Source organism: Phocoena sinus, chromosome 6, assembly GCF_008692025.1.
Source record: "Phocoena sinus isolate mPhoSin1 chromosome 6, mPhoSin1.pri, whole genome shotgun sequence".
Lineage (NCBI taxonomy): Eukaryota > Metazoa > Chordata > Mammalia > Artiodactyla > Phocoenidae > Phocoena > Phocoena sinus.
In genome coordinates this window covers 104,907,542-104,934,037 of record NC_045768.1, presented here as the reverse complement: position 1 = coordinate 104,934,037, position 26,496 = coordinate 104,907,542, and the positions used below count along the sequence as shown (strand labels likewise).

At 50.7% G+C, this 26,496-nt stretch overlaps 1 protein-coding gene across 7 annotated transcripts in view; it reads left to right on the top strand.

The window, feature by feature from the left end:
• The window catches only part of CLU (clusterin), a 30,648-nt gene extending 13,260 nt beyond the window's left edge, over positions 1-17,388 (top strand). The window contains exons 1-10 of one of the 7 annotated variants that reach the window (XM_032634076.1): positions 2,325-2,481; positions 5,934-6,050; positions 7,371-7,388; positions 7,497-7,519; positions 9,821-9,991; positions 11,493-11,904; positions 12,969-13,073; positions 15,774-16,003; positions 16,721-16,890; positions 17,142-17,386. In XM_032634076.1, the coding sequence (XP_032489967.1) occupies positions 5,972-6,050; positions 7,371-7,388; positions 7,497-7,519; positions 9,821-9,991; positions 11,493-11,904; positions 12,969-13,073; positions 15,774-16,003; positions 16,721-16,890; positions 17,142-17,151 (1,218 nt within the window). In that variant the 5' untranslated portion in view covers positions 2,325-2,481; positions 5,934-5,971 and the 3' untranslated portion in view covers positions 17,152-17,386. Of the gene's footprint in view, positions 1-1,835; positions 2,482-4,702; positions 4,945-5,933; positions 6,051-7,370; positions 7,520-9,307; positions 9,375-9,820; positions 9,992-11,492; positions 11,905-12,968; positions 13,074-15,773; positions 16,004-16,720; positions 16,891-17,141 lie in introns of those variants that run through there. The other 6 variants (XM_032634077.1, XM_032634072.1, XM_032634071.1 and 3 more) reach the window with 6 other exon arrangements.
• Positions 17,389-26,496: the final 9,108 nt, after the last annotated feature.

Sequence of the window (26,496 nt, the reverse complement as noted above, 5' to 3'; positions counted from 1 at the left end):
ATCTTTCCCAGAGGACCGCAGTCATGGCTGTGAATCATGTTATTTTCTCCCAAACCCTTCTTCCTCTCCTCCCTTCCCCTACTTCAGCTGACTAAGGCAGATCTCCTTGCCTTGTCCTCCAAAGCCCGATTTTTAAAAATACAATTATTACAGATTTGTGCCTCCTGTGCCAGATGCTGGGGGAGCTGCAGGATAGAAAAGTTACAAGGAGCGTGCTCAGAGAGACTTCTGGCCTTGGGCACTGATAAGATGCTAAGGAAGAGGCAGTTGCCATAGAAAATGTAGCTGTTACTGATAATTCAACTTTTTTTTTTTTTTTTGCGGTACGCGGGCCTCTCACTGTTGTGGCCTCTCCTGTTGCGGAGCACAGGCTCCGGACGCGCAGGCTCAGCGGCCATGGCGCACGGGCCTAGCCGCTCCGCGGCATGTGGGATCTTCCCGGACTGGGGCATGAACCCGTGTCCCCTGCATCGGCAGGCGGACTCTCGACCACTGTGCCACCAGGGAAGCCTGATAATTCGACTTTTTAAGGAAGAAAAAGTGAAGCCTCAGGGGAGAAATATTGTTCCCAATTGTCTATTGATTTTTTTTTTCCTTCTGAGCTGATGACCTTCTCTCACTTGGCATTGCCTTGGGTTAGGGTGAAGGGGACCTCAGAGACGATACATTCCAGATTCCTCATTGTCCAAAAGGAAGAAGCTGAGAACTCAGGAGTGGGGGTTAAAGTCTTTGGTCCAACCAAGGTCACCCAGAGCCTCGGGACAGAGCTGAGACTGTGGTCAGAATTCCATGCGCCCAGCTCAGGTCCTCCCCCCATCCTCTTTTTCTCACAGGCCTAGAAGCTCCCTCTGTGCTCCTTCCTGAAAAGGGTGGGGTCCTAGTTGCCCCTGGACCTTGGGCGACCAGGGACTGGGCCTTAGGCTGTATCTCAAAAGTTGTGACCAGGACAACTCAGCCCCTGGCCATAGAACTCTCCTCTGAGCCCTTCATCTTGCGGGGTTTCAGTCAGCCAGCAAACCAAGCTGCCTATACCTGCCCTGCCGACCCATCTCCCCCAGCCAGTATAAGAACCACCCTCCAGCCCCTGGACCTTTCTCCTGGGGCTCAAACACCCTAGCGTCAGAGTGCGTGGCTCTGTTTCTTCCTCAAGAAGTAGCTATGCCTGAGGGGCTTCTCAGTTAGTCCCCTCCCCACCAGAGCGTGGTGTGACGTCTCCTATCCCTGTGCCACATCAAAGCCCCCTGCCAAAAAAGTCCTTTGACAGGGTTTCCCTGGTGGCGCAGTGGTCGAGAGTCTGCCTGCCGATGCAGGAGACACGGATTCGTGCCCCGGTCCGGGTAGATCCCACATGCCCCGGAGCAGCTGGGCCCGTGAGCCATGGCCGCTGAGCCCGCGCGTCCGGAGCCTGTGCTCCGCAATGGGAGAGGCCACAACAGTGAGAGGCCCGCGTACCAAAAAAAAAAAAAAAAAAAAAGTCCTTTGGCAAGATTTCTCCTGAGCCAGCGGAAGAAACTTGGGGCTGGTGAAGATCAGTGACTCCCTTGTAAGCAGGGCCAGCAGCATAATTTGCGCAGCCCCGTGCATAATGACAACGCAGGGCCCCTTTTGTTCAAAAACTCTTAAGAATTTCAGGACTGGGGCAGTAGCTCCTCAAACCAAGTGTGGGGCGGCAGGGTCCCGTGCTCATGAAGCTCGCCCTGCTTGGCTGGGTCCCTAGTGGATGGGGAAAATACTTGCTTAACGTCCAGGAGTCAAGGAGCCTGGGAGGCCTTCTAGTTCCCCATATGGATGCTGTGTTCATCCCTAAAAACACATTTCTGTTTCCTCCCGGCCAGCAGGTCTGCCAAAGGACCACCAGGTCAGGTGGTGGTTCGGGAAGCCGGCATTTTGTACTTCCTGTGTTTTAGCACGACATCCCTCTCCATCACACCCACGTTATTTCTGACGCTGTTCTACTTCAATGGAGCCAGAGGAGTGGCGCGTGTTGAATGCGAGAGATTAACGTTCAATTGGGCAGCGGAACACTGACGTTCTACTGGGGACGAGGCACCAGCCAGGGGCGCAGAGCATCCCTCCATCTCTGCGGAGCTGGGTGCCAGCTCTGCACGTTAATTCAGGCTCTGCCCTCCTGGGGGCGCCGTGCCCCAGCTCTGAGCCCCCGGGGACGGGGAGCCGGCAGCGGTGCGCGCCCGCACCCCAGGGTCTGTCTCCGCCGGAGCCTTTCGCGGTGCTGATACGCGCCCCCGCGCCCCCTGCCGGGTGCTGCACCGGACATCCACCCGCCCGCACCTCCGAACCCCCTCCCACACCGGCTTCCAGAAAGCTCCCGGTGCTTTCTACCGCATTCTTTGGGCGTGAGTCATGCAGGTTTGCAGCCAGCCCCAAAGTGGGTGTATACGCAGCAGAGCGCTATAAATACGAGCGCCTCACCGTGCTGTGCACGCGGCGTCGCCAGGAGGAGCGTGCGGGCACCGCTGACCGGTGAGATGTCCCCACCTTTCCTGCCCCTGTGCAGAGCCTGGCCGGGACTGATGAGCGGGCGGGGGGGCGGCACCCAGGCGAGGAGAGGACGGCCACTGGGAGTCACAGGGCTGTCAGAGGGGCGCTTTAGATGGAGTCGCGGATCCAGGGAAGGGAAGTGGTCGGAGCCCCATCACCAGACGGCCGAGCCGGGACCGAATTGCCGGCAGACAGGCAAGGGACTCAGGAAGCCCTTTGTTCATCAGCTCCAACCACAATTCTGTGGAGTAAACGGGATAGATGTAAGGATCCTCCTTTTGTAAAGATGTGGGAATTGACACTTGGAGGACTGACGCTGTTGCCCGAGGCCAGGCTAGTGAGTGGCAGAGCTGGCCTGCACTTGCAGCCTTCCTGCAGCATCTTCCTTGGAAAGGTACTGAGCTCCAGGGGTGGTTGTCAGCTTGCGCGCATGAGTCATCTTGTTTGCTCGCGAATTCTCTAGTTCTCTGGATTGTGTGTTTATAAGTAATGATGTTTTGATTTAAGTATATGTTGCAACCACTGAAATCCTACTCTTTCTGCTTCCTAATGCACCAGGGTACATCAGAGAAACATCACACAACCTCCATCAGACTTCAGACATCTGATTCAACTGTCTCATTTTATAGATGATAATCTGAAGCCTGGAGAGGTTTAGGACCGTCTCCAAAGATAGACAGCAAATAGGTATCAGAATTGGGATTAGAACCCAAGCCTTGACCTTCCAGAATTTCTGGACCTAATGAAAAAAAGAAACTTATTATTATTTTTTTTTTAAGAGTGAAGTTTGGAATTTAAGAGTAAGTACAGATACTATAGAAGGATGCTCGCCAGAGTGTTCACGATAATAATAGTGGGAAATTATAGACAATTTAAATGCCCGGCCTCGTGGGATGGCAAAATAAAGTACATCAGAAAAAGGACTCTATTACACAGCCACAAAAGTGTGCTTTTAGAGAGTATTTGAAGATAGTGGATGTAAAGGATCCGATTGTATGCAAATGCATAGAAAAGAGGAAATATACCACAGTGCTAATGTTTGCCTCTCCATGGTGTGAATTACAGGTGAATTATTTTCTCATTTTTCTTTTTGTTTGAGTTTTCTGCATTTGGGGAGGCAGTAGGAGAGGAGCTTGGGCTTTGGGCTTTAAACCCTGCAGCTTACTAGCTGTGTGACCATGTCCTCCCCACGGCTTCCTCTGGGGAAAGGAGGGCCTTGGAGTGGCTTGTTCAATCAGAGCAGTTGGCAACCAGGCACCCTGGCCAGGAGATGGGTGGGGAGGTGAGTCAGTGCAAAGGGAGGGCAGTTTGGCCACGCAGCCGCTGTTCTCCTACTGGCCTTGGACTAGTATCGATATCACCTGCAAGCTTATTAGAAAAGCAGCCTCTGAATCAGAATCAGCATTATAGCAAGGCTCCCGGGTGATTCGTAGGAGCTGATCACATCACTGAGGCAAAGCCCACAGTCGGGGAGGGACCACAGGTGACCTTTGTGTACCTGCTTCAGTTCCTCTGTCCCTCTCCCAACACACCATCTCCTCCCACTTCCCCGATAGATACTGCCCATGCCCATGATTGATCCTACGTCAATTTTGAAGGAGTCGGAATTTCCTATGATTACATGAGACCCTTGGGTTTACAGAACACATTCCCATCTCTAAAATCTCTATTAGGTCCATTTTACAGGTGAGGAAACGGAGGCTCAGAGATTTAAGTGACTTGGTGTCAAGGAAACCACACTGGACTGGGGTTTGGGAGGGCTGAGTCCTCATCCTGGGGTTGTCACCAGCTTGCTGCAGGCCTTGGGAAGCCCCATCCTGTCTCTGGGTTCAGCCTCCCCTCTGAGGTGGAGGGATTGGGCAGGAGACAGGTCTCTCTCCCAGCTTGGAACTCGATGGCTCCCATGGCCCCCAGGCTCTTGGTGGGAGATCCTGTACTGACCGCTGGGATTCCAGGCTTCTCATCCAGAGCTCTTGCCTTTGGCTGTCCTGTCTCTCTTTTCCTCAGGACCCAGTGCCCTGTCTTCTGGTCCCAACCTATTTCAGAGGCTCGTGTCTGGATTTCTCAGAAGTCTTTGCTATCGGGGGCCTCTTGCTGGAGGGGTGTTTCTCGCCAGCTTTCGCTCTCTGGCGTGACAAAGGCTCTGTCCCTGTTTGAGGCGTTTCAGGCTTCAGTGAGCAGCTAGGACAGAGCCACGCAGACCTGAAATAGCACCCTGGCTCAGCTGCCCGCTCACCATCTCTGGGGAAGGCGGTGACCCGCTCTCTTCTCCCACGCTGCTCGGGAACCACAGCCTGGCTGCCTTACTAATTATGTCTCAGGAGGGACTTGCCTCATTAATATTCTCCCAAGGGTCCAGATGGGCCTGCTGAGCGGAGAGCAGCTTCTGGATGTGCCTCATTTCGGGAAGGGGAGACCCCCTTCCCATTCTCTTAGGGGAAACGGGTGAGTTCAGATGAGCATTGGGGTGAAGGGCAGTGCAGGGGGAGGGGTTTCTGTTTTGCAACAACTTCAGCTTCTGGGAAAGGGTCCATTGTGTAAGACCAGCTGGTCCAGGGCTCAAGGCAGCTAGCCGAGTGGTGGTGGGAGGACCCTGGCACACACCCTGCTGTGGGTTTAGAGGGACTGGCTGCGTGAAAGGGAGCTGGTACAGCAGAGTGGCACGTCCTCCCACAGGGACTTTTCCTGGGGAGGTTCCTTGCCCTCCCCCCCCCCATTCCCTGAAGACAACTGTCCTCCCCGCCTTGCTCTACTCTCATCCACGCTAGGGATGACAAATGGATTTATTTCCCTGTAGCAACCCAGAGGCTGTCACTGCCTCAGACCCTTGAAAAGCAATTTCAGGAGGTGTCGAGCCTTGGTGGGGACAGTGCTGTGATTGATTGGTGATGCCTGCTGTGGGCAGGATTCGTGATGCAGACAGCAAGGGGCTGTCTGTGCTGTGGGCTGCAGTGCCCACTTTAGGGGGACGGCAGAGGCCAGATGAGTGACCCAAGAGAGGTGTTTTCAGGGTTCGTTTGATGTGAGCAGGTATCATCAGATAGATGGCCTTTCTGGATGCAGAAAGCACATGTGCCTTTTTTAGGCATAGTCAGCTATTATGGGGGACAAGGAGAAGGAGGAAGGAGGAGGGCGGCTCGGACCAGAGCCCAGTGGCTCTTACTCTGGAGTTCTTGTTTCTTCTATATCAGGCTGCTGTCCTGTGGTTCCTCCCCGTACCCACTTCCTCCACTTTCTTTTGAAGGGGCCCAGTGGCAAGTCTGATACTTTCTTGTCACTTCCCTGGGATAAAAAGTCGGTGATGCCAGCTGCGGGGAGAGTGGAGGGCAAGGCCTCGGCAGGGTTCCTGGGAAGCCGCACAGGCAGCAGGCTGGGCCCGTAACCAGCGGGCTGTCTAGCTGTTACCATGACAGTCCCCTGTTCTCTGCAAACAGAGGCGTGCTAGGATTCCAGAATTGGAGAAGGAGGCGAGATGAAGACTCTACTGCTGCTCGTGGGCCTGCTGCTGAGCTGGGAGAATGGCAGGGCAATCTCGGACAAAGAGCTTCAGGGTAAGTGACCAGGCGTGCTCTCCTGGCATGCTTCCCTGTGTCAGGGCCCCAAGGGTTAAGACCACCTTTGTCCTGTGCATCGGATCGGGTTTGCTCTGCCCGGGCCCCTCTCTGAGCCATCTCTCGCCGGCCTAGGCTCTCAGTGGTCAGGTGGGCTTCCAGGCAGTTTCAGGTAGACCCCAAGCCCTTTCTGGCTGCTGCAGCTCGTTGGGCTATTCCCCTCCCCGTTTGCTCGGTCCGGCGTCCACACCTCTTCCACGAAGCTCCATGAAGCCTGGACCATTGGAGCCTCTCTGGATTTCCCCTTGAGTTTCCATAGCACTTACTACCTGTATCCACCACCTTTCCACCTAGAAAACCAATGCTCCGGATTCAGGTAAGGCGGAATATCGTTCACTACGAGGGCTTGTCATCCTTCAGAGCCCAGCTGGTGGTTCCCCTCTGCTGCCAGGCCTTTCCTGAAACCTATCTTCCCTCTGCCCCACCCTTGTCCTATGAGCTGACTGACTCTCTGGGGTAATAGTTAAAAACCCAAGCGTTGAACTCAGAGCTGGGTGGAAATCTGGCTCCGCCCTCCCCAGCTGTATAACCCTGGGTAAGTATCTTGATCTCACTGTGATTCTTTATCCTCGATTGTGCAAAGGGGTGAAGACAGTGTCAAGAGTATTAAATAAAATGCACGTGAAGTGTCCAGCTCAGCATTTGGCCCAGGATAAGAACCAGAGAAGCATTGGCTGTTACTTTCGGTACTTTGGTGACATTGTCTCATTACATTTGCCACGCGGTGTGGTGTCTGATCACAGTCTCCTTGAAGGATGGTGCTGTTAAGTCACCTCTGTGGCCCTGTCACCTGACACTGCCTCGGAACAGCGAAGTTCAGATGTTTGCTTAAACTGCATTGCAGAAAGACGTGTATCCACAATAACACTAGTTTATATTTTGATGCTTAAACAGTTACGCTTCCAGGATTTTTTTTTTTTTTTCCTTGAAAAATTTCTTCTCCAGCTGGGTAGGCTGCTTCTCCAGAGCTCCAGGGGGCAGACTGGGTTGTCCCTCCTCTGGGGCGTGTCCGCTCCCATGGTTTGCATTTCTGAGCAGCTGGGTGTAATCGATCCTCTGGCCCTGGGTCTACAGTGAGCCCTGGGATGGAACCTGTGTCAGGGCAAAGCTGGGGCCGGAAGGCTGCCTGCCAGGAGGATCCCAGCCATCGCAGCCCCTGGGCCCACTGGCCTTTCTGACCATTCCAGCTGGTTCCAGGGTTATATCCCCAGCACCATCCCTTCCTCTGGCCTCATCTACCTCCCTGCTCTTTTCTTGCAGAAATGTCCACCGAGGGGAGTAAGTACATTAATAAAGAAATTAAAAATGCTCTCAAGGAGGTGAAACAGATAAAGACCCTAATAGAACAGACCAACGAAGAGCGCAAATCATTGCTTGGCTCCTTAGAAGAGGCTAAGAAGAAGAAAGAGGTAAGAAGAGCCCGGGTGACCCCCACCTTGATCCACTGTGCTGGAGGGAGGGAGGGGCCCTTGCTCTTCCGAATGCCCTGCCAGGTTACTATGGTGACCCACAGGCCTTCTCCGGTTGTGTCAGCTGATACTGGGGCTGTGGTTAACAAATAGGGAAGGTTTATTTGCTTTTCAAAGCTTCAAGCAGTGAGATCTTGGATCTGGTTTTGTTACAAGCCTGGCCCAGGGCCTGCCGCCCAGATTCACTTCAGTAGATTTTTCTAAACCCAGACTATGTGCAAGGTCCAAGGCAGGCTTTGGGTAGGGTCTGTCACTGTCACAGGTTAGGAGAGGGGTGGCACCCTACCTTCAGGAAGCTTATCTAGTAGGGTCAATAGCTTTGGGGGTACGGCAGGCGCATGCTGTATTGCCCAAGTCTCTATAGAGTTCTGGACTACTTCGTAGAGAGACACCTAGGTCCAATGGTGAACATACAAAACGAAAACACAATAATTCAATAGGGAGCTTATTTAAAAACTCAATAATGTCCTTCAGGGTCTCCTCAAAGCCTATTCCCATTGCCACCCTACCGCTAATGACAGAGATGCTGAGATGGGGCCCCCTGCCACCTTCATGATCCCTGATGCATAGAGTAAAAGCATTATAAAGACTCAGAAAAGTTGTGCGGTAAAGGAAGCACGTGTAACTTCATTTAATCCAAGTGTTTTCCAAATCGAATTGACCATGGAACCATTTATTTTTTTCCTGATAGCTTGTAGCACAATTCCATGGAAACCACTTAAGGAAATGTTGGCCTGGGTGCAGCTCTAACTTTCTTTGAAACTTAGTGCCTTTCTTGGCATCAGTATTAGTTCTCGTCACACTATGAGAAACCTAGAGCCCGTGCAGAAGTAGCAAGTCTTGTTCTTGAATTATTTTTTTTTTTTTTTGCGGTACGTGGCGGCCCTCTCACTGTTGTGGCCTCTCCCATTGCGGAGCACAGGCTCCAGATGCACAGGCTCGGCAGCCATGGCTCACGGGCCCAGCCGCTCCGCAGCATGTGGGATCTTCCCGGACCGGGGCACGAACCCGTGTCCCCTGCATCGGCAGGCGGACTCTCAACCACTGCGCCACCAGGGAAGCCCTTGTTCTTGAATTTTTGCGCTTCTCATTGAGTTTGATATTTGACAATCCAGGTTCTATGATAAAGCATATCAAGTTTGGAAAAAGGCTCCATGACTTCTTAGTTGAGGAATATGCGAACCGGAAAGAAAGGAATTGGGCAGCAGAGTTGACGCCTGTGAGTTGGCCCAGTTGGAGGCGTGGTGGCCTTCCCCATCTCGGACGAGGGGGGCAGGGGACACAGAGCAAGAGAAGACCTCACATATTCAGATATTCATAGTGTAGCTTTGCTTTGGGGTATGGATGGTCTACTTAATTCTTTGAAGAGTAATACACATTTATCAAGATTTTAATATAGAAAAGCAGAAGTTTTTCCATAACCCTTTTACCTAAGGACAATTCACTTAACATTTGATCTATTTCTTACTACACTTTCTCCTCTATACTTTTTGGACAGTGACTATACTCAAACTCCTGAATTTTTAACATGAAAAATGCTTATTATAATACTTAAAACTTACTACAAACATCCCTTGTAATGCTGTCCTATCTACCTTTTGTAGGTACCACAGTTTCCTTAACTTGTCCCCTAGTTTTGAGCATTGGGGTTGATTCCAGTATTTTTGTTGCCACACATGAATATTGTAACAGATATCTTCAAGCATATGGATTTTTCCTTTATTGCAGGAATTCCTTGGGATAGATTCTCGTAGAATTACTGGATCAAATGTCATGGTCATCTTGGAGAGTTTCGGTAGTAGTGGTGATTTTAATTTCGGAAGCTTACCTATTCCTGTGGCATGCCGGGGACCATGGTTGCAATAGAGAAATAAGATTCAGGGAAGCTTTGAAAGATGACGTTTAAATTCCAGAAGTTGAGACTAGGAAGTGGGGTATTAGTGAGAGGGAAGTCCTGGAGTAGAGACTGTAAGTGCAGCGTCAGAGAAAGGAGCTGTCCAGATGAGCTCTAATGGCTGGAAAGGACTAAGGAGCAGTTGGATCTTGAAGACGAGAGGATGTTTAGAGCCAGATGGGGAGGGAATTCCAGGTGGGCAGATTTGGGAACACATGAGCCAGAGCAGGGGTGGAAATAAGCACCCCATGTGGCCAGGTTGGGCCGGGGGGCCAGCACCACGGTGCCTGCTTGGGGAAGGGAAAGCCATGGTTTCTGTTGCTAACCCAGCCTCGGTCCTCCTGTAGGATGCCCTGAATGACACCAAGGATTCTGAAACAAAGCTGAAGGCGTCCCAGGGGGTGTGCAATGAGACCATGACGGCCCTCTGGGAGGAGTGTAAGCCTTGCCTGAAACAGACCTGCATGAAGTTCTACGCGCGTGTCTGCAGAAGCGGCTCGGGACTGGTGGGCCAACAGGTGACAAGGGGCCCCGCTTCTTCAGCACAGCCTGGGCTCTGGTTGGGCAGTGAGGAGGACTGAATATGCTTCTTTGGTTCTGCACCCAATTCCAAGTGTGGGGATTTCCCCATCAAGAATTTCTCCTACACCGGCTGGGTGTTCTGCAGTTGAACTCCGCTCTGACCCCGTCTACCCAGAGACAGCGTCGGACCCCACGGGCTCAGGGCTCAGTCCCACAGGACGCCTCCCCATCCCCACTGCCAACTTCAGCCGCCGATCACAAGTCCAGGTGGTCACCTGTGTTTCTGACGGACTGGCTGTAGATTAGAGTTTCCCATGACCGCCCCCTTGGGTTCAATTAATTTGCTAGATGAGCTCATAGAACTCGGAGAAGCATTTTACATACTAGATTATTGGTGTGTTATAAAAGGATATAACTCAGAAACAGCCAGATGGAAGAGATGCCCAGCGGGAGGGATGGGGAAAGGATGGGGAACTTCCATCACCTCTTCGAGTTCAACAGTCTCCTGCATCTCATTGGCACATGTGTTCATCAACCCAGAAGCTCCCCAAGCCCATCCTTTTGGGTTTAATGGCGGCATCATTACATAGGTACGATTGATTAAATCATTGACCATTGGTCATTGATTCAAGGTCCAGCCCCTCTCCCCTCCTTGGAAATCAGGTGGTAGGGCTGAAAGTTCCAACCCTCTAATCCTAGGGTTGGCTCACCAGCCCCCGTCCCTAGGTGCTTTCCAAAAAGTCACCTCACTAACATAACAAAAGACACTTTTATTGCTCTTATCACAGGAAATTCCAAGGGCTTTAAGACCTCTTTATCAAGGACCAGACCAAATATATATTTCTTATTATAAATCACAATATCACAGCTTCATTTCACATGCCGGATGCAATTGATTAGTTCTGGCTGCATTGCGGCCCAGAGCGCTGTGATCAATTGGTAATGTCTGCTATGAGTGCAGTAATGTGGAGTCATGAAAAGCACCTGTGCCAGGTATTTGCCATCTTCCGAAGACTCTCATTCAGCAATTATTAGCTGCCTAACGTAACAAATGGCTCCACGGTATGGCAGATCCCTGCATCCACTTAAACAGAAGGAATTAAGAATTTTTAGTACCCTATTATTGATCCTCCCTGTCCTGCAGGCCTTGCTCAGCTAGGGCTCATGAATTTTGCCCTTTCCAGGAATCCCGTCAGTTGGCCCTTGGCTGAGCAGGCTTGGGGATCACCAGTGGCCAAAGAGGACAGCAGACTAGTCTCATGTGACGGGCCTTGTGACTCTCTCGGCCTCGCAGGTCTTCCTAAGCTCTTCCCCTCGGGGTCGGTAGAAAGGAAAGGCACTGACCTGGACAGTTCAGAGATGGGGAGCCAGTCCCAGCCTGGCCTTCTGCCGCCTGCTGTGACTCTGAGTTGCCCCTGGTGCAGGCAGGAGGGGCCGGGCCTGGCCCGTCTTGACAAGGGGGAAGCACCCCTGACTGTCTCCTGTCTCCTGTCGCAGCTCGAGGAGTTCCTGAACCAGAGTTCCCCCTTCTACTTGTGGATCAATGGTGACCGCATCGACTCCCTGCTGGAGAACGACCGGCAGCAGGGCCACGTGATGGACGTCATGGAGGACAGCTTCAACCGTGCATCCAACATCATGGACGAGCTCTTCCAGGACCGGTTCTTTCCCCGGAAGTTCCAGGACACTCAGTATTACTCGCCCTTTGGCTCGTTCCCAAGGGGATCGCTCTTCTTCAGTCCCAAGTCCCGCTTCACCCGGAATGTCATGCCTTTCCCCTTGTTGGAACCCCTGAACTTCCATGACGTGTTTCAGCCCTTCTTTGACATGATCCACCAGGCCCAGCAGGCCATGGATGACCACATGCATAGAACTCCCTACCACTTCCCGATGGCGGAATTCCCAGGAGGTTAGAAGGATGGGATGGGAAATCACAATTCATTGAGATGCTAACCCGTTAGATGCTCAGAACTGTGGCCAGGGCTTGGCATGTGTCATCTGAATTCTACCCCCAGAAACCTGGTGGGGGGGCGCTCTCATCCCGGTTTGATGGGGAGAAAACTATGACAGGATGGTGAAGGAGCATATCCAAGGGTTCACAGCTGATAAAGTGGGAGCCGGTCAAATCTAGCCCTGCAGGATTCAGAACCTGTGTTCTTTCGAGTGTACCAAGCTCCTTCCAGCACCTGGAGGGCATGACATTGACTCTTTCCTCTAGAGAACTAGACCCCTTTGTCTTGGGAACTCAGGTGGCTTTATGTGGACGCCATGCATATATTGGTGACAAATTATATAATCAGCTCATGGTACAGTTAAGAAAGCTGTTTGTGGCTGTAACCTTAGGGTCTGGTAGAGAATGGGCACACAATGAATGTATTTTGAATGAAGGAACTCTAACATGGACACGAGAAGCCGAAACTTTTCAGAAGTGATTTCCTTCATTGAACCAATAGACACTCGTTGGCCAACCCCATCTCCTAAATGCTACAGTTTGACCAGCACGGTGCTGTGGCTTGAAACGGATTGGAAACACAGGAGGGTACTGAGCAAGGAGTTGACTGCACATCCATAATGGGGGGCTCCCTGTGTCATAAGGAGGTTCTAAGGTGGATCCTATTCCTGCCTTCAAGGCGCTTGCTGTCTGACCCAGGGAGAGAAATGAGCCAGACAGAATGCAGAGCAGAACGGGTTATGATGCCAAAGAGAAGTACAAGCAGGCAGGAGACGTGCCAGCAGGTGGGGGTGGTGGGGGAGGGGGCCGAACCCAGCTCAGGGGGCCCTGGGGACCACCTGCGTGTCCCGCTGCAGGGAGCCCCGATCCGAGCCTGTGTCTGCAGGCAGACAACCAGAGTCCAACCTGCTCTGCCCGCAGAACCATGTCAAAGGGCCAGACAGTAGTGTGGACGGGCTCTGGGAGATGGCGGTGATCCATCTCTGTGTCGCTCTGTATGACTTGCCCTTGTGTGTCTCCAGAAGACAGCAGTGACCGTACCGTGTGCAAGGAAATCCGCCACAACTCCACGGGATGCCTGAAGATGAAGGACCAGTGTGAAAAGTGCCAGGAGATCTTGTCCATGGGTGAGTCGGGGGGCCCCGTGGTCTCCTGTGTCCTCGGGTCTCCAGCACCTCACTAGGGCTGCTTTTATGGGCTCAGACGGATGGGAGTTCAAATGCCAGCCCTGTTGCCTTCCAGCTGTGACTCTGGGTGGGGGAGTCCTTTGCCCAGCTCTGCTTGGGTCCCCATCTGGGGTCGCGGGTTAAGATGAGGGGCTGTCCCTGAAGTCGGACAGAATACAAGGTGCTTACCACATGATCCAGCTCACGGTTAACAGGCTGACGGTGGCAGGAGCTGCCGTGCTTTTCTAAAGAACTGTCATCCTTTGACTTCCCTCAGTTCGTCTGTTCCCAAGGGCCAAACCTAATAGACGTCCTCGTGTTTTGCGCAGACAGTGAGAGTTTAGGCAGTGTGGATTCTGTTAAACAAACTCTTCCCATGTGTGTGTTACTAAACACTCTTGTAAACACTTTACAAACATTTACTCTTTTTCCTGGAACAACCGGGGTGGCCACAGTTATCATCCCTGTCTTACGGAGGAGGACACTCAGTCAGAGAAGGTTTGGTGACCTGCCCAAGATTATATGACGCCCTGGGGGCGTTTGTGATGTGTTCCCAATCAGTGCTGCTGTGTTCTCTACCCTGAAGACGTGGGTCTCTCCTAGTGGTACCCTAGCTTCCCGGCAACTTTACCTTTGGTAGGTTGGTCCCTGAGGCAGAGGAAATACCTCCCTTCTGCTGTTTCCTTCGGTTTTATCAGGGGGACTAAATTCTTCTTACTTGGAAATAACACCTATAAAAGCGGCGAAACACTTCCTGGCCCACAACAGTCTATGCTTGGAAAAAGTTAATTGTTTCCCTTGTACCGAGTGGATCGATCTTACGGCTTTGCTCTTACGTAATACTTTTTGGGTTTGCCCGGGCAGGCCTTCAGAGTCTAGCTAAATATTCCTAGTCTCATTGCTGTGATTTTAGAAGCTACTGCAAAAGAAATACAAGTGCTGTAAGAGGCTGACCTATGAAGAAGCGAGAGGTGAGTACACAACCTCCTGGGTTTATCCCATAAAATACCACGATTAGAAGAGTGTAAATCACACCATGAGAGAGTCACGTTAGGGCCAGAAGAAGAGACCTACAGATCCCCAAGCTCAGATTGGCGCCCCTGGCACTGATCTTAATGTTCACTGATCACAGCTTCCTGAAACAGCGGTTTTCTTTTCTACATTGAAGAAGACTTATGACCCCTTATCTAAGGTGCTTGCAGCCATTTGAGCAGGTGCTGCCGGGGACCTCCAGACTGGAATTTCACAACTTCGGTACTACTGGCATTTTGGACCAGGTCCTTCTTTGTGGCGGGCTGTCCTGTGCACTGTGAGATGTTTAGCAGCATCCCTGGCCTCTACCCACTGGAGGCCAGTAGCCTCCCACCCTCACCCCAGTTGTGACACCAAAAAGGTTTTCAGACCTCATCAAATATCCCTGGGGACAGCACTGCCCCAGGTGAGAGCCACTGCTCTAGACTGCTACCCAGTTCTCAATGACAGTCCTTATTTTCAATGATTCCCTGGTAAGAAGAGTTAAGTTTCGTCATTATGTACCTTTTTCAACCCAGTTTATTGTTAATAATCCTATGTCTTGCCCCACCTGACATTTTATTTTATTCTAGTGGAAATCATTAAAGCCACCATGGTGAAGTGTGCAAAGAACGCCCCCTTTCCCCTGACGTGCTTGGGTTTGATGTGCTCTTTTGGGGAATATCTTTCAAAAATCAAGGGAGAGAAAAACAGTAGTTTTTAGAGAGAGAGAGTGGGTAGTTCCCAGCCCTTATCCACCTGACAACCTGCAGTGGGCACTTGGTGACCAAAAGCAATGAACTTCCCCGCTCTCTGGTGAGCTTGGCGACCAGCCATGGTGGGCAGGTGGGCAAAGCCCGGATGCCCAACCCCAGGCTACTGTGCTCTGTGGCCCGAGGGTCCTGACTGGCTCTTCTGCTACCCAGGCTCCTGGGGCCAGAATTTCCAACTCTATAGATATAGGCAAGCTTGGAGAATTTTCCAGAGCCACAGACTCAGAGTAGGAAGAGCCCAAGTTTAGGAGTTAAAGCCCGGGGTTCAACATCCTGCCCTCACAAATCGTTCATCCTATGACTTTAGGCAAATGATTTACCGCTCTGGTCCTCAGTTTCATTCTTGATAACACTTAACATCAGAATACATCTGACCATTAGAGATCACGGCTATCCAGTGTACTTGGTGGTGCCTGGTACATAGCAGGTACCATGGCAGCTACAAGTAACATCCACCGTTTCCTGCAATGACTAACGGAGGGAAGGAGGGCAGTGAGGTCTGAGCACATGGAGCCCTGAGGTCCGTGCTTCTTGAGGTGTGGGCAGTGCCCCTCATTGCTGGTCCCCAAGGGGACAGGGTCCTGCACCCAAAGAGAAATCAGTGATGTCACTGAGACAGTTTAGTTCAGATGACATCGTCTCCCAGGGCAAGACATTCTCAATGAAGGACGCACATGCTGATTTACATGCGGGGCGAGCCTTCTGTTTTGTCTTGGGCTGCTAGCAAACGCTTGGTGGACTGGAGCTTGGAGTAGCTCTGCCTTAGCTCTGCCTTAGGTCCTGGCTGCGTGAACTGGTTGCCATTTGTTTTCATCCCTTTTTAGCTCTCCCTTCACGTTTCTGTCGTTTGTCTTTTTTTCTTTTAATCTCCGGGCAGACTGTTCAGCCAACGACTCCTCTCAGATGCAGCTGCGCCAGCAGCTGAACATGTCCCTGCAGCTGGCGGAGAAGTTCAGCAAGCTGTACGACCAGCTGCTCCAGTCCTACCAGCAGAAGATGCTGAACACATCCTCCCTGCTGAAGCAGCTGAACGAGCAGTTCACCTGGGTGTCCCAGCTGGCCAACCTCACGCACAGCGACAGCCAGCACTATCTCCAGGTCTCCACGGTGAGTCTGTCCTGGCCACACACTGAAGCTGGGCTCAAGGTGTTGTCTGGAGCTCATGTGATCCTCCCCCAGGGCTGAAATGGGGTGAAGATGTTCAAGAGCGCATGTCTGCTTTTCACTGAGCGTTTGTCATATGGCAGGAAACAAAAACCTCAGGTCCAGTGGTGCATGGAAACCTCATCACTCAGTGACGTGGAATGTCATGAACCCATTTTACAGATGAGGAAACTGAGAGGTTCAGCATCTTACCCAGCGTCTCCTATCTGCAGGGTGATCACCTGGGTGTTTGAACCTGTCTGCCCGGCTGCAGAGCTAGTGCCCTTTCCGGGGAGCTGCCTTGCTGCCCTGTCCTGCCTAGGATGGCTCATGAATTGTCCCATCGTTCTCCTCCAGTGATAAGAAACTTCCCTCTAGTGCTGGGAACCTTTTCTTTTTCCTTCCCTGATTCCTCTTCTACCACCACGTGGCCAGTGGCTCCCCAAAGGAAACATGTTTTACTTGGTGGGGCTCCCCCAGGTTGGTCCTTCGTGAATGACATTTACACCCACAAACGAGGGTCTCTGAATTAGGGCATTTCTGTTCACCAAGTTGTATAGGTGTCGAGGTGAGTAAAAAGCAAAGGGGTCAACTGATCTGAATTAATAAGCCTGACTTCAGGTGCCAAATGAGTCCGTGTTGACCGTTGTTTCCGCCCTCTCGTGACTTTTCTCCCTTTAGGTGAATTCCCACAGTTCCGACCCCAGCGTTCCCTCTGGCCTCACTAAGGTGGTTGTGAAGCTCTTTGATTCCTACCCCTTCTCTGTGACGGTCCCACAAGAAGTCTCCAGTCCTAAGTTTATGGAGACTGTGGCAGAGAAAGCGCTACAACAATACCGCCAGAAGAGCAGGTGAGTGTGCGGGCCTCACCTGCGGTCCCTCTGGGCCCATCAGGTCCCTGGGGACTGAGAAGAGGGCAGAGGACCTGGCCTGGGAATCGCTGATCCTGTAGCCACAGCGCAGGCAGGGAGCCACGAAGTTACTGGGAATTTTCTCCTTCCTTTGGAGGATGTTTCTTCTGGGTTGATAAGAATTGGAGCGTTGGTTGCTGCCTCTCGGTGAATATCAGGCCTCACCTTCCCCTCCCCGCCTTCTTTTTCAGGGAGGAGTGAGACGTGAGCGTTGCTTTTCCAAGTAGGGGGGTGTCTGCGTCCTGCTGCCCCTGCGATGAGCCACAGCCCCCTCTAGAGAGCTCTGCACGTCACCAGCTGACCAGGCCCTGGGCTCGAGGCCCTCCTGACCGCACCCAGCTTCTCCCTCTGGATTTGCACTGTAATGCCTGCATTTGCTGATCACGGGAAGAACTTCCCCGCATGCCACTAACTCAATAAACCGCCTTGTAATCTGAATGCTCTGCTGTGTCCTCTTTATGCTATTTTTGTTTTGTTTTTTTTAAATCTCCCACACACTTTCATTTGGGTGTGGAAGAAAAAAAGGAGAAAAGAAAAAGCAATGGCTAAGATGGTATGTTCTCATATAGTTGAGCATAAAAGGAGTGGGACAGTGAAGTTGACCCAGTTCAAAGATTTCTTGCTTTTAGGAAGAGAGATGTTCCCTATAGCCAGCTAAAAATACGTTTCTGAAAAATGAATCTTTTCCATTCCATTATAAAGCAGATACATATTCTGATGGGGGCAGGGGTGATACCCTGAAGGAATACATTGAAAATTAGGGTGCAGAAGGGGTAAAAATAAGGCATACCAGTTATTTCCATACATAATTGATATTTTCCTTATGGAAAAAGTAGTGCCCCCCAAAACAAAACGAGGTAATTTTCTTTTAGCTGTAAGAGCCTAGAATCCCCTGAGGTACCTTCTTGACTGTGGCATTGATTGGCCACTGTCTGTCTATACAAACTTTACATCTTTCCCTCAACCCCAGGAATTTCTCCTCTGCCTGGGTTTCTCGTGATGACTATTCACCCCTCACTCTGAAACATAGCTGGCCTGCAGGACCTTACGTTGCCAGCAGGTGGCAGTGACTAACCGTGGTACTTCACATTAAGAAGCCTCTCCATTTATGAATCTTCTCTACAGAATTCTGTTCATCAAATACGCTTCAAGGTTTGTAGCAAAGTCCACATGTAAATTAGAAGCTTAAAATATTCTTAGTTTACCATTCCTTGTTTCTCCAAGTTATCAACAACCCTGCCACACAAACTCTATGGCTCAGTATATGTTCACAGAAGCTAGTACTTTAGTATTGCTATCAAGGAAGTTCAGAGTAAAGTTAGGGTGATTCATTTAAAGATATACCATAAACTTAATTAGGGTTATGGTTCAGAAGGCATTTGCTAAAATGACCATAACTGTAAATTATATATTACATCATTGCCACAGCTTATGTTTCAAAAATTATTTTCTGTTTTCCATTATGTTGCTGGATGCTGGCAGTCACTACACCAAGTTGTTGCTTCTTTTTACGCAACCTCCTTTAAACTCTCCTAGACCTGCCCCTTAAAATTCAGAGGCTAAAGCTGACTCAGTTTCACTGGGACCCCTTTCCCCCACCCTCTTCCTTCTTTGCACAGTGGCCTGGTTTGAGGGTCCGTGGACGTCCCTCCATCCCCAACAGAAGTTCCAGCCTGAGGCCCTAGAAAGTCCGAGGCAGGAAATGAGATGTTGGTTTCTGGCTTCCAGGATCATTGCAGCAGAATGGGAGCAGGGCTTGATGTTCTGAGAAGAGAGGGCTTGTCCTCTGCCTGGCCAAGGGAGTGGCACAAATCCACTGTCAGCCTCTACGTTGACACTTGAAAGCCTTCTGCTAGAAAATTGTAATTAGATATCATCTCTGATGAGGTGCAACGACCCCAGAGTTGTGCCGTGTGCCGCTTGGGCAACTGTAACTAGCAGCCCTGGGCCAACCACCGTGCTCTAACCCCTGGGCTAATTGCTTTGGGCAATCCCATTGGGTCCCTGCAGTTCCCCTCAGGGCAGGGGTTATTTCCCCCCTGCACAGCACAAAGGCTTCCAGGAGTAGCCTTCATTAGAGAAGTGCCCTGTGACAGGAAGGCCTAGAGGGGAGAAGACCCCACCCCAGTTCCTTGTGGTCCACAGAGACTATAGGCGGGGACCCCGGGTTGCAGCCCTGCACTCTGAAGGGGTGGGGAATAGGGGAGCCGTGGGAGCCCGGAAGCCCCGCCAGAGTGAGCCGAGCAGAGCTCGCCACCTAGTGGTGAGGGTGGGCTTGACAGGGGCCCCTTGGTTCGGGCTTCCCTTCCCCCAAAGGCCTCCAATTAGTCTCCTTTAGGCATCACCTCCTCTGGGGTTACAAGGTCACAGAGTCACAGTGACGGGATTGGAGGAAAATGCTCACCACGGAAGAGAAACTTTGTCCCACCCCAAGGGCGCTGGAGGCTTAGACTGCTGGCAGGGGCCTAAGGAGGACACACGCACCAAGTCCAAGGCTGGCCCAAGGACAGCGTCCACTTGTCTAGGAGGAGAGGAGACCCCTTGGTAGTAGCGGCCCGGGTCAACAGACCAAGCAAGACCCCGCCTCACCTCAGAGGAGCTTGACCAGGAGCGAGGAGGACGTCGGGGTCCAGCGTGGGAACACGCCCCGCCGCTGGTCTGCTCAGAACCGGAGGAGGGCAGCCTGTGTGCCCCTCACCTCCTCCAGCCCTCCTCCTCTGATGCGGGAGGGGAAGAGTTTGCTTTGGATGCAAGGGTGACGTTCCATAGTAAACTTTGGATCGTTTTAGTAACTGTGACCTTTTCAGGAAGAAAAAACCCAATCTGCATGAGCTGTTAAGTGACGGGAACAGTGGTCAGAGTGAATCAAATTGTTTCATGTTTGTGCCTCCAAAGCAACTGAAACTCCACCATAAACAGATTCCCGGAGTCGCATCCACAGTTGAGCATGAGGTGCAGACAGGAAGTGGCTCGGGGAGAGGTAATTGGGAGTGCGGGTGTAGACATAATAAGGACCATTTATTTGCAGTCATGCAGAATTGGGATCAAACCCAGGTCTGATTCTGGGGTCCATGGGGCCCTCGCTGGCCAGGCTCCCACCTTAGTATCCTCTCTAGACCCGGCATTTGCCCGGGGTTTTCTCGCTGTGACAGGATAGCTTGGCAAACCCAGGAAGTATGAAATGTATCTAAAGACAGCTCGAGAGGGACTCGGGTCTGCAGAATTTATTAATAGAACTGACGATTACCAAATCAGTCAATATGATAGCAAGCGAATGCCAGGCCAAGTGGAACAATTTACGAGGTTAATAATGAACTCTCTGTTTGCCCCTGGGATATCTCGACCCCTCTGTCAGAATCCTCCTGGAGGGTGACACTGCGCAGGGTGGGGTGGGGTGACGGCCGTTGGTCCAGCGCCTCCTGCCCTGCGCCCACCACTCTGAGGCCTCGGTCAACAGTTGCCTCCAGCCAGGTCAAGTCCACTCCAAGGTTGGGGAAGGGGAGTCACTCAGGCTAGGAGAGGGAATGGAGACAGGTCAGCACTTTACTTGCCCTCATCTGTTTGTTGCCTCCAGCACCAAAGGAGTAACGATAACGACGTTCAGCTGGGACCAGAAGTTCTCCTACAACCTCCTCTTGATATCCAGACCCTTCGGTGCCCAATTCAATAAAAACGTGCACCTGACCCACGCTGACCGCCACACAGGTGTGGGTGATGGGTGGACCAATTACTCCAGCCTCACATCCATAAAGAGGCTTTTGCCTTCTTTGGGAAGGGCTTCGTGCACAGGTATAAAATCACAGAGATGCACTGACAGCACCGAAGGAAGCTGTTCATTTCCCAGATTCAAGCCTGCGACCCCTCCCCAACCCACCTGCCCAGAGTGCACAAGGTATCATTCCTTTTCTTTCTTTTTAATTAAAAAAAATTTTTTTTGGCCGTGCCCCACGTCATGGGGGTAGCTTAGTTCCCTGACCAGGGATGGAACCCGTGCCCCCTGCAGTGGCATCTCGGAGTCTTAACCCCTGGACCCACTGCCAGGGGAAGTCCCAAGGTATCATTTTTTAAAATAGCAATTATCTGGAGCCTAGTGTAACATTCTCTCACTCTGTGTATGTAAAAACATCCATTTGTGGATGTCAAAACTTAAACCAAAATTTTGATAACTCTTTTTGGGAACTTTCTGGAAATGTCTGGGCCGCTCTTGATCCTGCCACATGGGGAAAGAAACTCAGGATGGAAACGAAGATAAGCCAGGCTTGGGTATTTAGTGCAGCTTCACTCAGACACTGCCTTGTATTTTTTCCCCCTTAGTTCACGGGTTCCTCACGGAACTATTTTTCGTAGCTATTTTTCCAGCTTCCACTGCCCCATCCTTGGAATAACTCCTGCTTTGGACTCATTTTAGTGACTGGAGACCTACAGGTAAGATCTTCCTAGTAGCGGACCCAGAGACACCCCTTCTAACTGTGAAACCTATCTTTGTGGAGAGATTTCTTCCCTCTCGGCACTGCCCCTCCTCCAGGGCGTCCCTCGGGGTTTGCTCCCTTCTCTGAGGCTTTCCTGGTCGCTTTAGGGTTTGGGACTAGCCAGCCTCTTGCCTGTAGGTCAGAGGGGGACGCTTTGCCCCGCCTGCGCCCGCACCTCGAAGGATCCCGACAGCTGCCACCAGGGGGCGGCATGAATCCCTGTTCCGGGGCTGACAGCGGACGCGGACCTTGAGAGAAGGACCAGAGTTGCGCTCCGGATCCGCTGATGGCTGGGCTTCGCTGCCCTCTCTCCCTCCAGTCAGGTGACCCACCCACATCCCCGTATCTTTCCTCTGGGCCCAGCCCCTGCAGGTGGCCAAGTTGACTCTGCAGATTTGGGGTTATCCCCATGCAGAGACACCTACAATTGAAGTGAGGGGGCATCTGGCTTGGCTTGGCTTTTAAATGTCCCACATCTTTGCATTTGGGGAGGCTTTCTGAGCGGTGGTGCATCCTTCTGGGACCCTCAGAGCTCACCCGGAGCCCTCCCGTTCTCAGCTGTGAATTTGTGGGGTGATGGGGCCAGGCGGCCGCCCTGAGGGGAGGAGCTGTCCAGAGTTCACTCAGTCGGCTTCATGAGATTTATACGGTTCCTTTTGGCCGGTGACCACTCACCGCAAATTCAACTTTGAGAGCTGCTCACGGCCCAACAGCTCTGATGCTGTACTATGATTTAGTTTCACACTGGCCCAGGGGGACCGCCTTCCTCATCCTGCCAGCCGATTCCTTAGCTGGCAATCACTGTTCGCTGTTAGAAGTACAGGCTCTGAGCCTCAGCACCCACGATTTTTCCGAGTCCCCTGAGATGAGTTGAGTGTGTGCCAGCGGGGCTCATGCTACCTGAGGCTTGGACGTGAGGGCAGTGCTGGGAGAGGCGAGAAGCCAGTCAGTGGGAACCTGGACCAGCAGTGGCCACGAGGAGACGAGGGAGGAGAGAAAAGTGGATCTACATTAGCAGTGCCTTCAGAAGCGCAATTTATGGCTTCAGTACACAGCTGGTACCAAAAAGACTCTGCAAGGAGAATTTTTTTGCGGGGGAGGATGACCTTCAGGCATCAAAAGATCTCAAATCAAAGGAAGAGTAAATTATATTCATCAAAAGCCTGATCCAGAAAGGGGACCCAGGTTCTCTGGTAATTAAAACATCTATTTCCAGAACATTCTTTGGCCTCAGCATTCCAGGAATTGAAGTTTTACTGAACCTCAGGGTTTGGGGCTTAAGTCATTGCACTGTGTGTTCCTTAATGTCTGTACTTCTCCCCCTGGGGTAGATGTGAGGTGCGATAAAAGCACATAACAAACATGGCACTCCTGCATTGAGCAGAAATGTCATTTAAATATTTGGAAAATAGAACATTGCTCAAAAGTTTAAAACAAAATTACATAATGAAATAGAATGCAAAATTCATAGATTTATTTATTTTTAAAATTAATTAATTATTTATGGCTGTGTTGGGTCTTTGTTTCTGTGCGAGGGCTTTCTCTAGTTATGGCGAGCGGGGGCCACTCTTCCTCGCGGTGCGTGGGCCTCTCACTATCGCAGCCTCTCTTGATGCGGAGCACAGGCTCCAGACGCGCAGGCTCAGCAGTTGTGGCTCACGGGGCTAGTTGCTCCGTGGCATGTGGGATCTTCCCAGACCAGGGCTCGAACCCGTGTCCCCTGCATTGGCAGGCAGATTCTCAACCACTGCGCCACCAGGGAAGCCCCAAAATTCGTAGATTTTAAAAATTAAATTGCAGCTATTGAAAATACAGGGCTTCAGGATGTACTTTGGTTTACTGGCACTGCCTTTCCTAACGTGCTATGCGACGTTGGACAAGTATCCTGACCTCTCTGAGCCTCTGTTTCCTCATCTATAGAACATGGGAGTGACTCGGACTCCGCCATTTCCCAAGCCTCAGGATTTAGCCTGCCATGCTTTTCTTTGTATTAACTTCACCAATCCATCTCTTTCCTTATGTATCAGTCAGGGTCCTCCAGAGAAATAGAACCAAGGAATATGTTTATGTCAGACTGATTTCAAGGAGTTGGCTCAAGCCTGAAATCTGTAGGGCAGCCCCACAGGCTGGAAACCCAGCCAGGAGCTCTTGAGACAGAACTTATTCTCCCAGAAACCTCAAGTGTTTGTTTTTATGGCCTTTCAGTTGATTGCATGAGGCCCACGTACATTTTGGAGGGTAATTTCCTTTACTTAAGGTCAACTCGTGGTAGATGTTAAGTGTATCCACAAAATACCTCTTTCAGAACAACACCTAGATCGGTGTTTGATGAAACAATTCAGACTGTAGCCCAGTAAGTTGACACATACCTACTGTCCACACCTGGTGGCGGTGAGTGGGGCTGGTTTCATGGGTTCTTGGCCTGTACAGTGCTCAGAAGGACCCCATGCTTGTTTTAATGCTCTGCTGTCACCCTCTTGAAATTCTGTTTTTTTCAGTTGAAGTATAGTTGCCCTCGTGAAATTCTTAATCGTTTGTGCTGGGCCCTGTGAATTACACAGCTGGTCCTGCTGAAGGGGTAGCTCTTGCCCTCGAGGCCGTGGACTTAGGTCTCGAGCCAGCCTCTCTGGGGAAGTTGAGTCCAAGTGGACTGGCCAGGTGTCTGTGGCTGTACCATTTCCCTGACACTCCATTACACACTCCCTGGTATTGCTATTTAATGCCCTATGCACATTACTCTTGTTTCCCTGAATTCAAGTATAAATTTCTTTACTTTCATTGGGGTAAAAATATATATAACATAAAATGTACCATTTTAAGCATTTTTCAGTGCACAGTTCAGTGGCATTAAGTACATTCACTTTATTGTGAAACCATCACTCCCATCCGTCCCCAGAATTTTTCATCTTCCCCAACTGAAACTCTGTACCAGTTAAACACTATCTCCTACTCTCCCTCCCTCCCAGCCCCTGCCACCCACTGTTCTACCTTCTGTCTCTGCGAATCTGACTACTGTAGGTACCTCATGTAATTGGAATTGTACAGCATTTCTCTTTTTGTGACTGTCTTATTTCACATAGCAGAATATTCTCAAGGCTCATTAATTGTAGCATATATCAAAGTTTCCTTCCTTCTTAAGGCTGATAGTCCATTGTATGTACATTCCACAATTTATGCAGTCATCCATCAGTGGACATTTGGGTTGCTTCTACATTTTGGCACCTGTGAATAATGCTGCTATGAACGTGGGTGTGCAAATATCTCTTTTGAGTCCCTGCTTTCTGTTCTTCTGGGTATGTGCCAGAAGTGGAATTGCTGGATCATGTGGTAATTCTATGTTTTGCTTTCTGAGGAACTTCCGTACCATTTTCCACGGCAGCTGCACCATTTCATTTCCACCAGCAACGCACAAGGATTCCAATTTCTCCAGGTCCTCGACAACACTTGTTATTTTCTGTTGTTATTGTTTTGGTAATAGTGATCCTAATGGGTGTAAAGTGATATCTCATGGTGATTTCATTTGCATTTCCCTAGTGATTAGTGATGTGGAGCCTCTTTTCACGTGCTTACTGATCATTTGTATATCTTCTTTGGAGAAATGTGTATTTAGGTCCTTTGTCCATTTTTTTTTAAAGAAATTTTGCCTTATTTAAAAAAAAATTTATTTATTTATTTATGGCTGTGTTGGGTCTTCGTTTCTGTGCGAGGGCTTTCTCTAGTTGCGGCGAGCGGGGGCCACTCTTTATCGCGGTGCGTGGGCCTCTCACTGTCGCGGCCTCTTTTGGGGAGCACAGGCTCCAGAGGCCCAGGCTCAGTAGTTGCGGCTCACGGGGCTAGTTGCTCCGCGGCATGTGGGATCTTCCCAGACCAGGGCTCGAACCCGTGTCCCCTGCATTGGCAGGCAGATTCTCAACCACTGCGCCACCAGGGAAGCCCCCAAATTCATAGATTTTAAAAATTAAATTCCAGCTATTGAAAATACAGGGCTTCAGGATGTACTTTGGTTTACTGGCACTGCCTTTCCTAACGTGCTATGCAACGTTGGACAAGTATCCTGACCTCTCTGAGCCTCTGTTTCCTCATCTGTAGAACGTGGGAGTGACTTGGACTCTGCCATTTCCCAAGCCTCAGGATTTAGCCTGCCATGCTTTTCTTTGTATTAACTTCACCAATCCATCTCTTTCCTTATGTATCAGTCAGGGTCCTCCAGAGAAATAGAACCAAGGTATATGTTTATGTCAGACTGATTTCAAGGAGTTGGCTCAAGCCTGAAATCTGTAGGGCAGCCCCACAGGCTGGAAACTCAGCCAGGAGCTCTTGAGACAGAACTTATTCTCCCAGAAACCTCAAGTGTTTGTTTTTAAGGCCTTTCAGTTGATTGCATGAGGCCCACGTACATTTTGGAGGGTAATTTCCTTTACTTAAGGTCAACTCGTGGTAGATGTTAAGTGTATCCACAAAATACCTCTTTCAGAACAACACCTAGATCGGTGTTTGATGAAACAATTCAGACTGTAGCCCAGTAAGTTGACACATACCTACTTTCCACACCTGGTGGCGGTGAGTGGGGCTGGTTTCATGGGTTCTTGGCCTGTGCAGTGCTCAGAAGGACCCCATGCTTGTTTTAATGCTCTGCTGTCACCCTCTTGAAATTCTGTTTTTTTTAGTTGAAGTATAGGTGCCCTCGTGAAATTCTTAATCGTTTTGTGCTGGGCCCTGTGAATTACACAGCTGGTCCTGCTGAAGGGGTAGCTCTTGCCCTCGAGGCCGTGGACTTAGGTCTCGAGCCAGCCTCTCTGGGGAAGTTGAGTCCAAGTGGACTGGCCAGGTGTCTGTGGCTGTACCATTTCCCTGACACTCCATTACACACTCCCTGGTATTGCTATTTAATGCCCTATGCACATTACTCTTGTTTCCCTGAATTCAAGTATAAATTTCTTTACTTTCATTGGGGTAAAAATATATATAACATAAAATGTACCATTTTAAGCATTTTTCAGTGCACAGTTCAGTGGCATTAAGTACATTCACTTTATTGTGAAACCATCACTCCCATCCGTCCCCAGAATTTTTCATC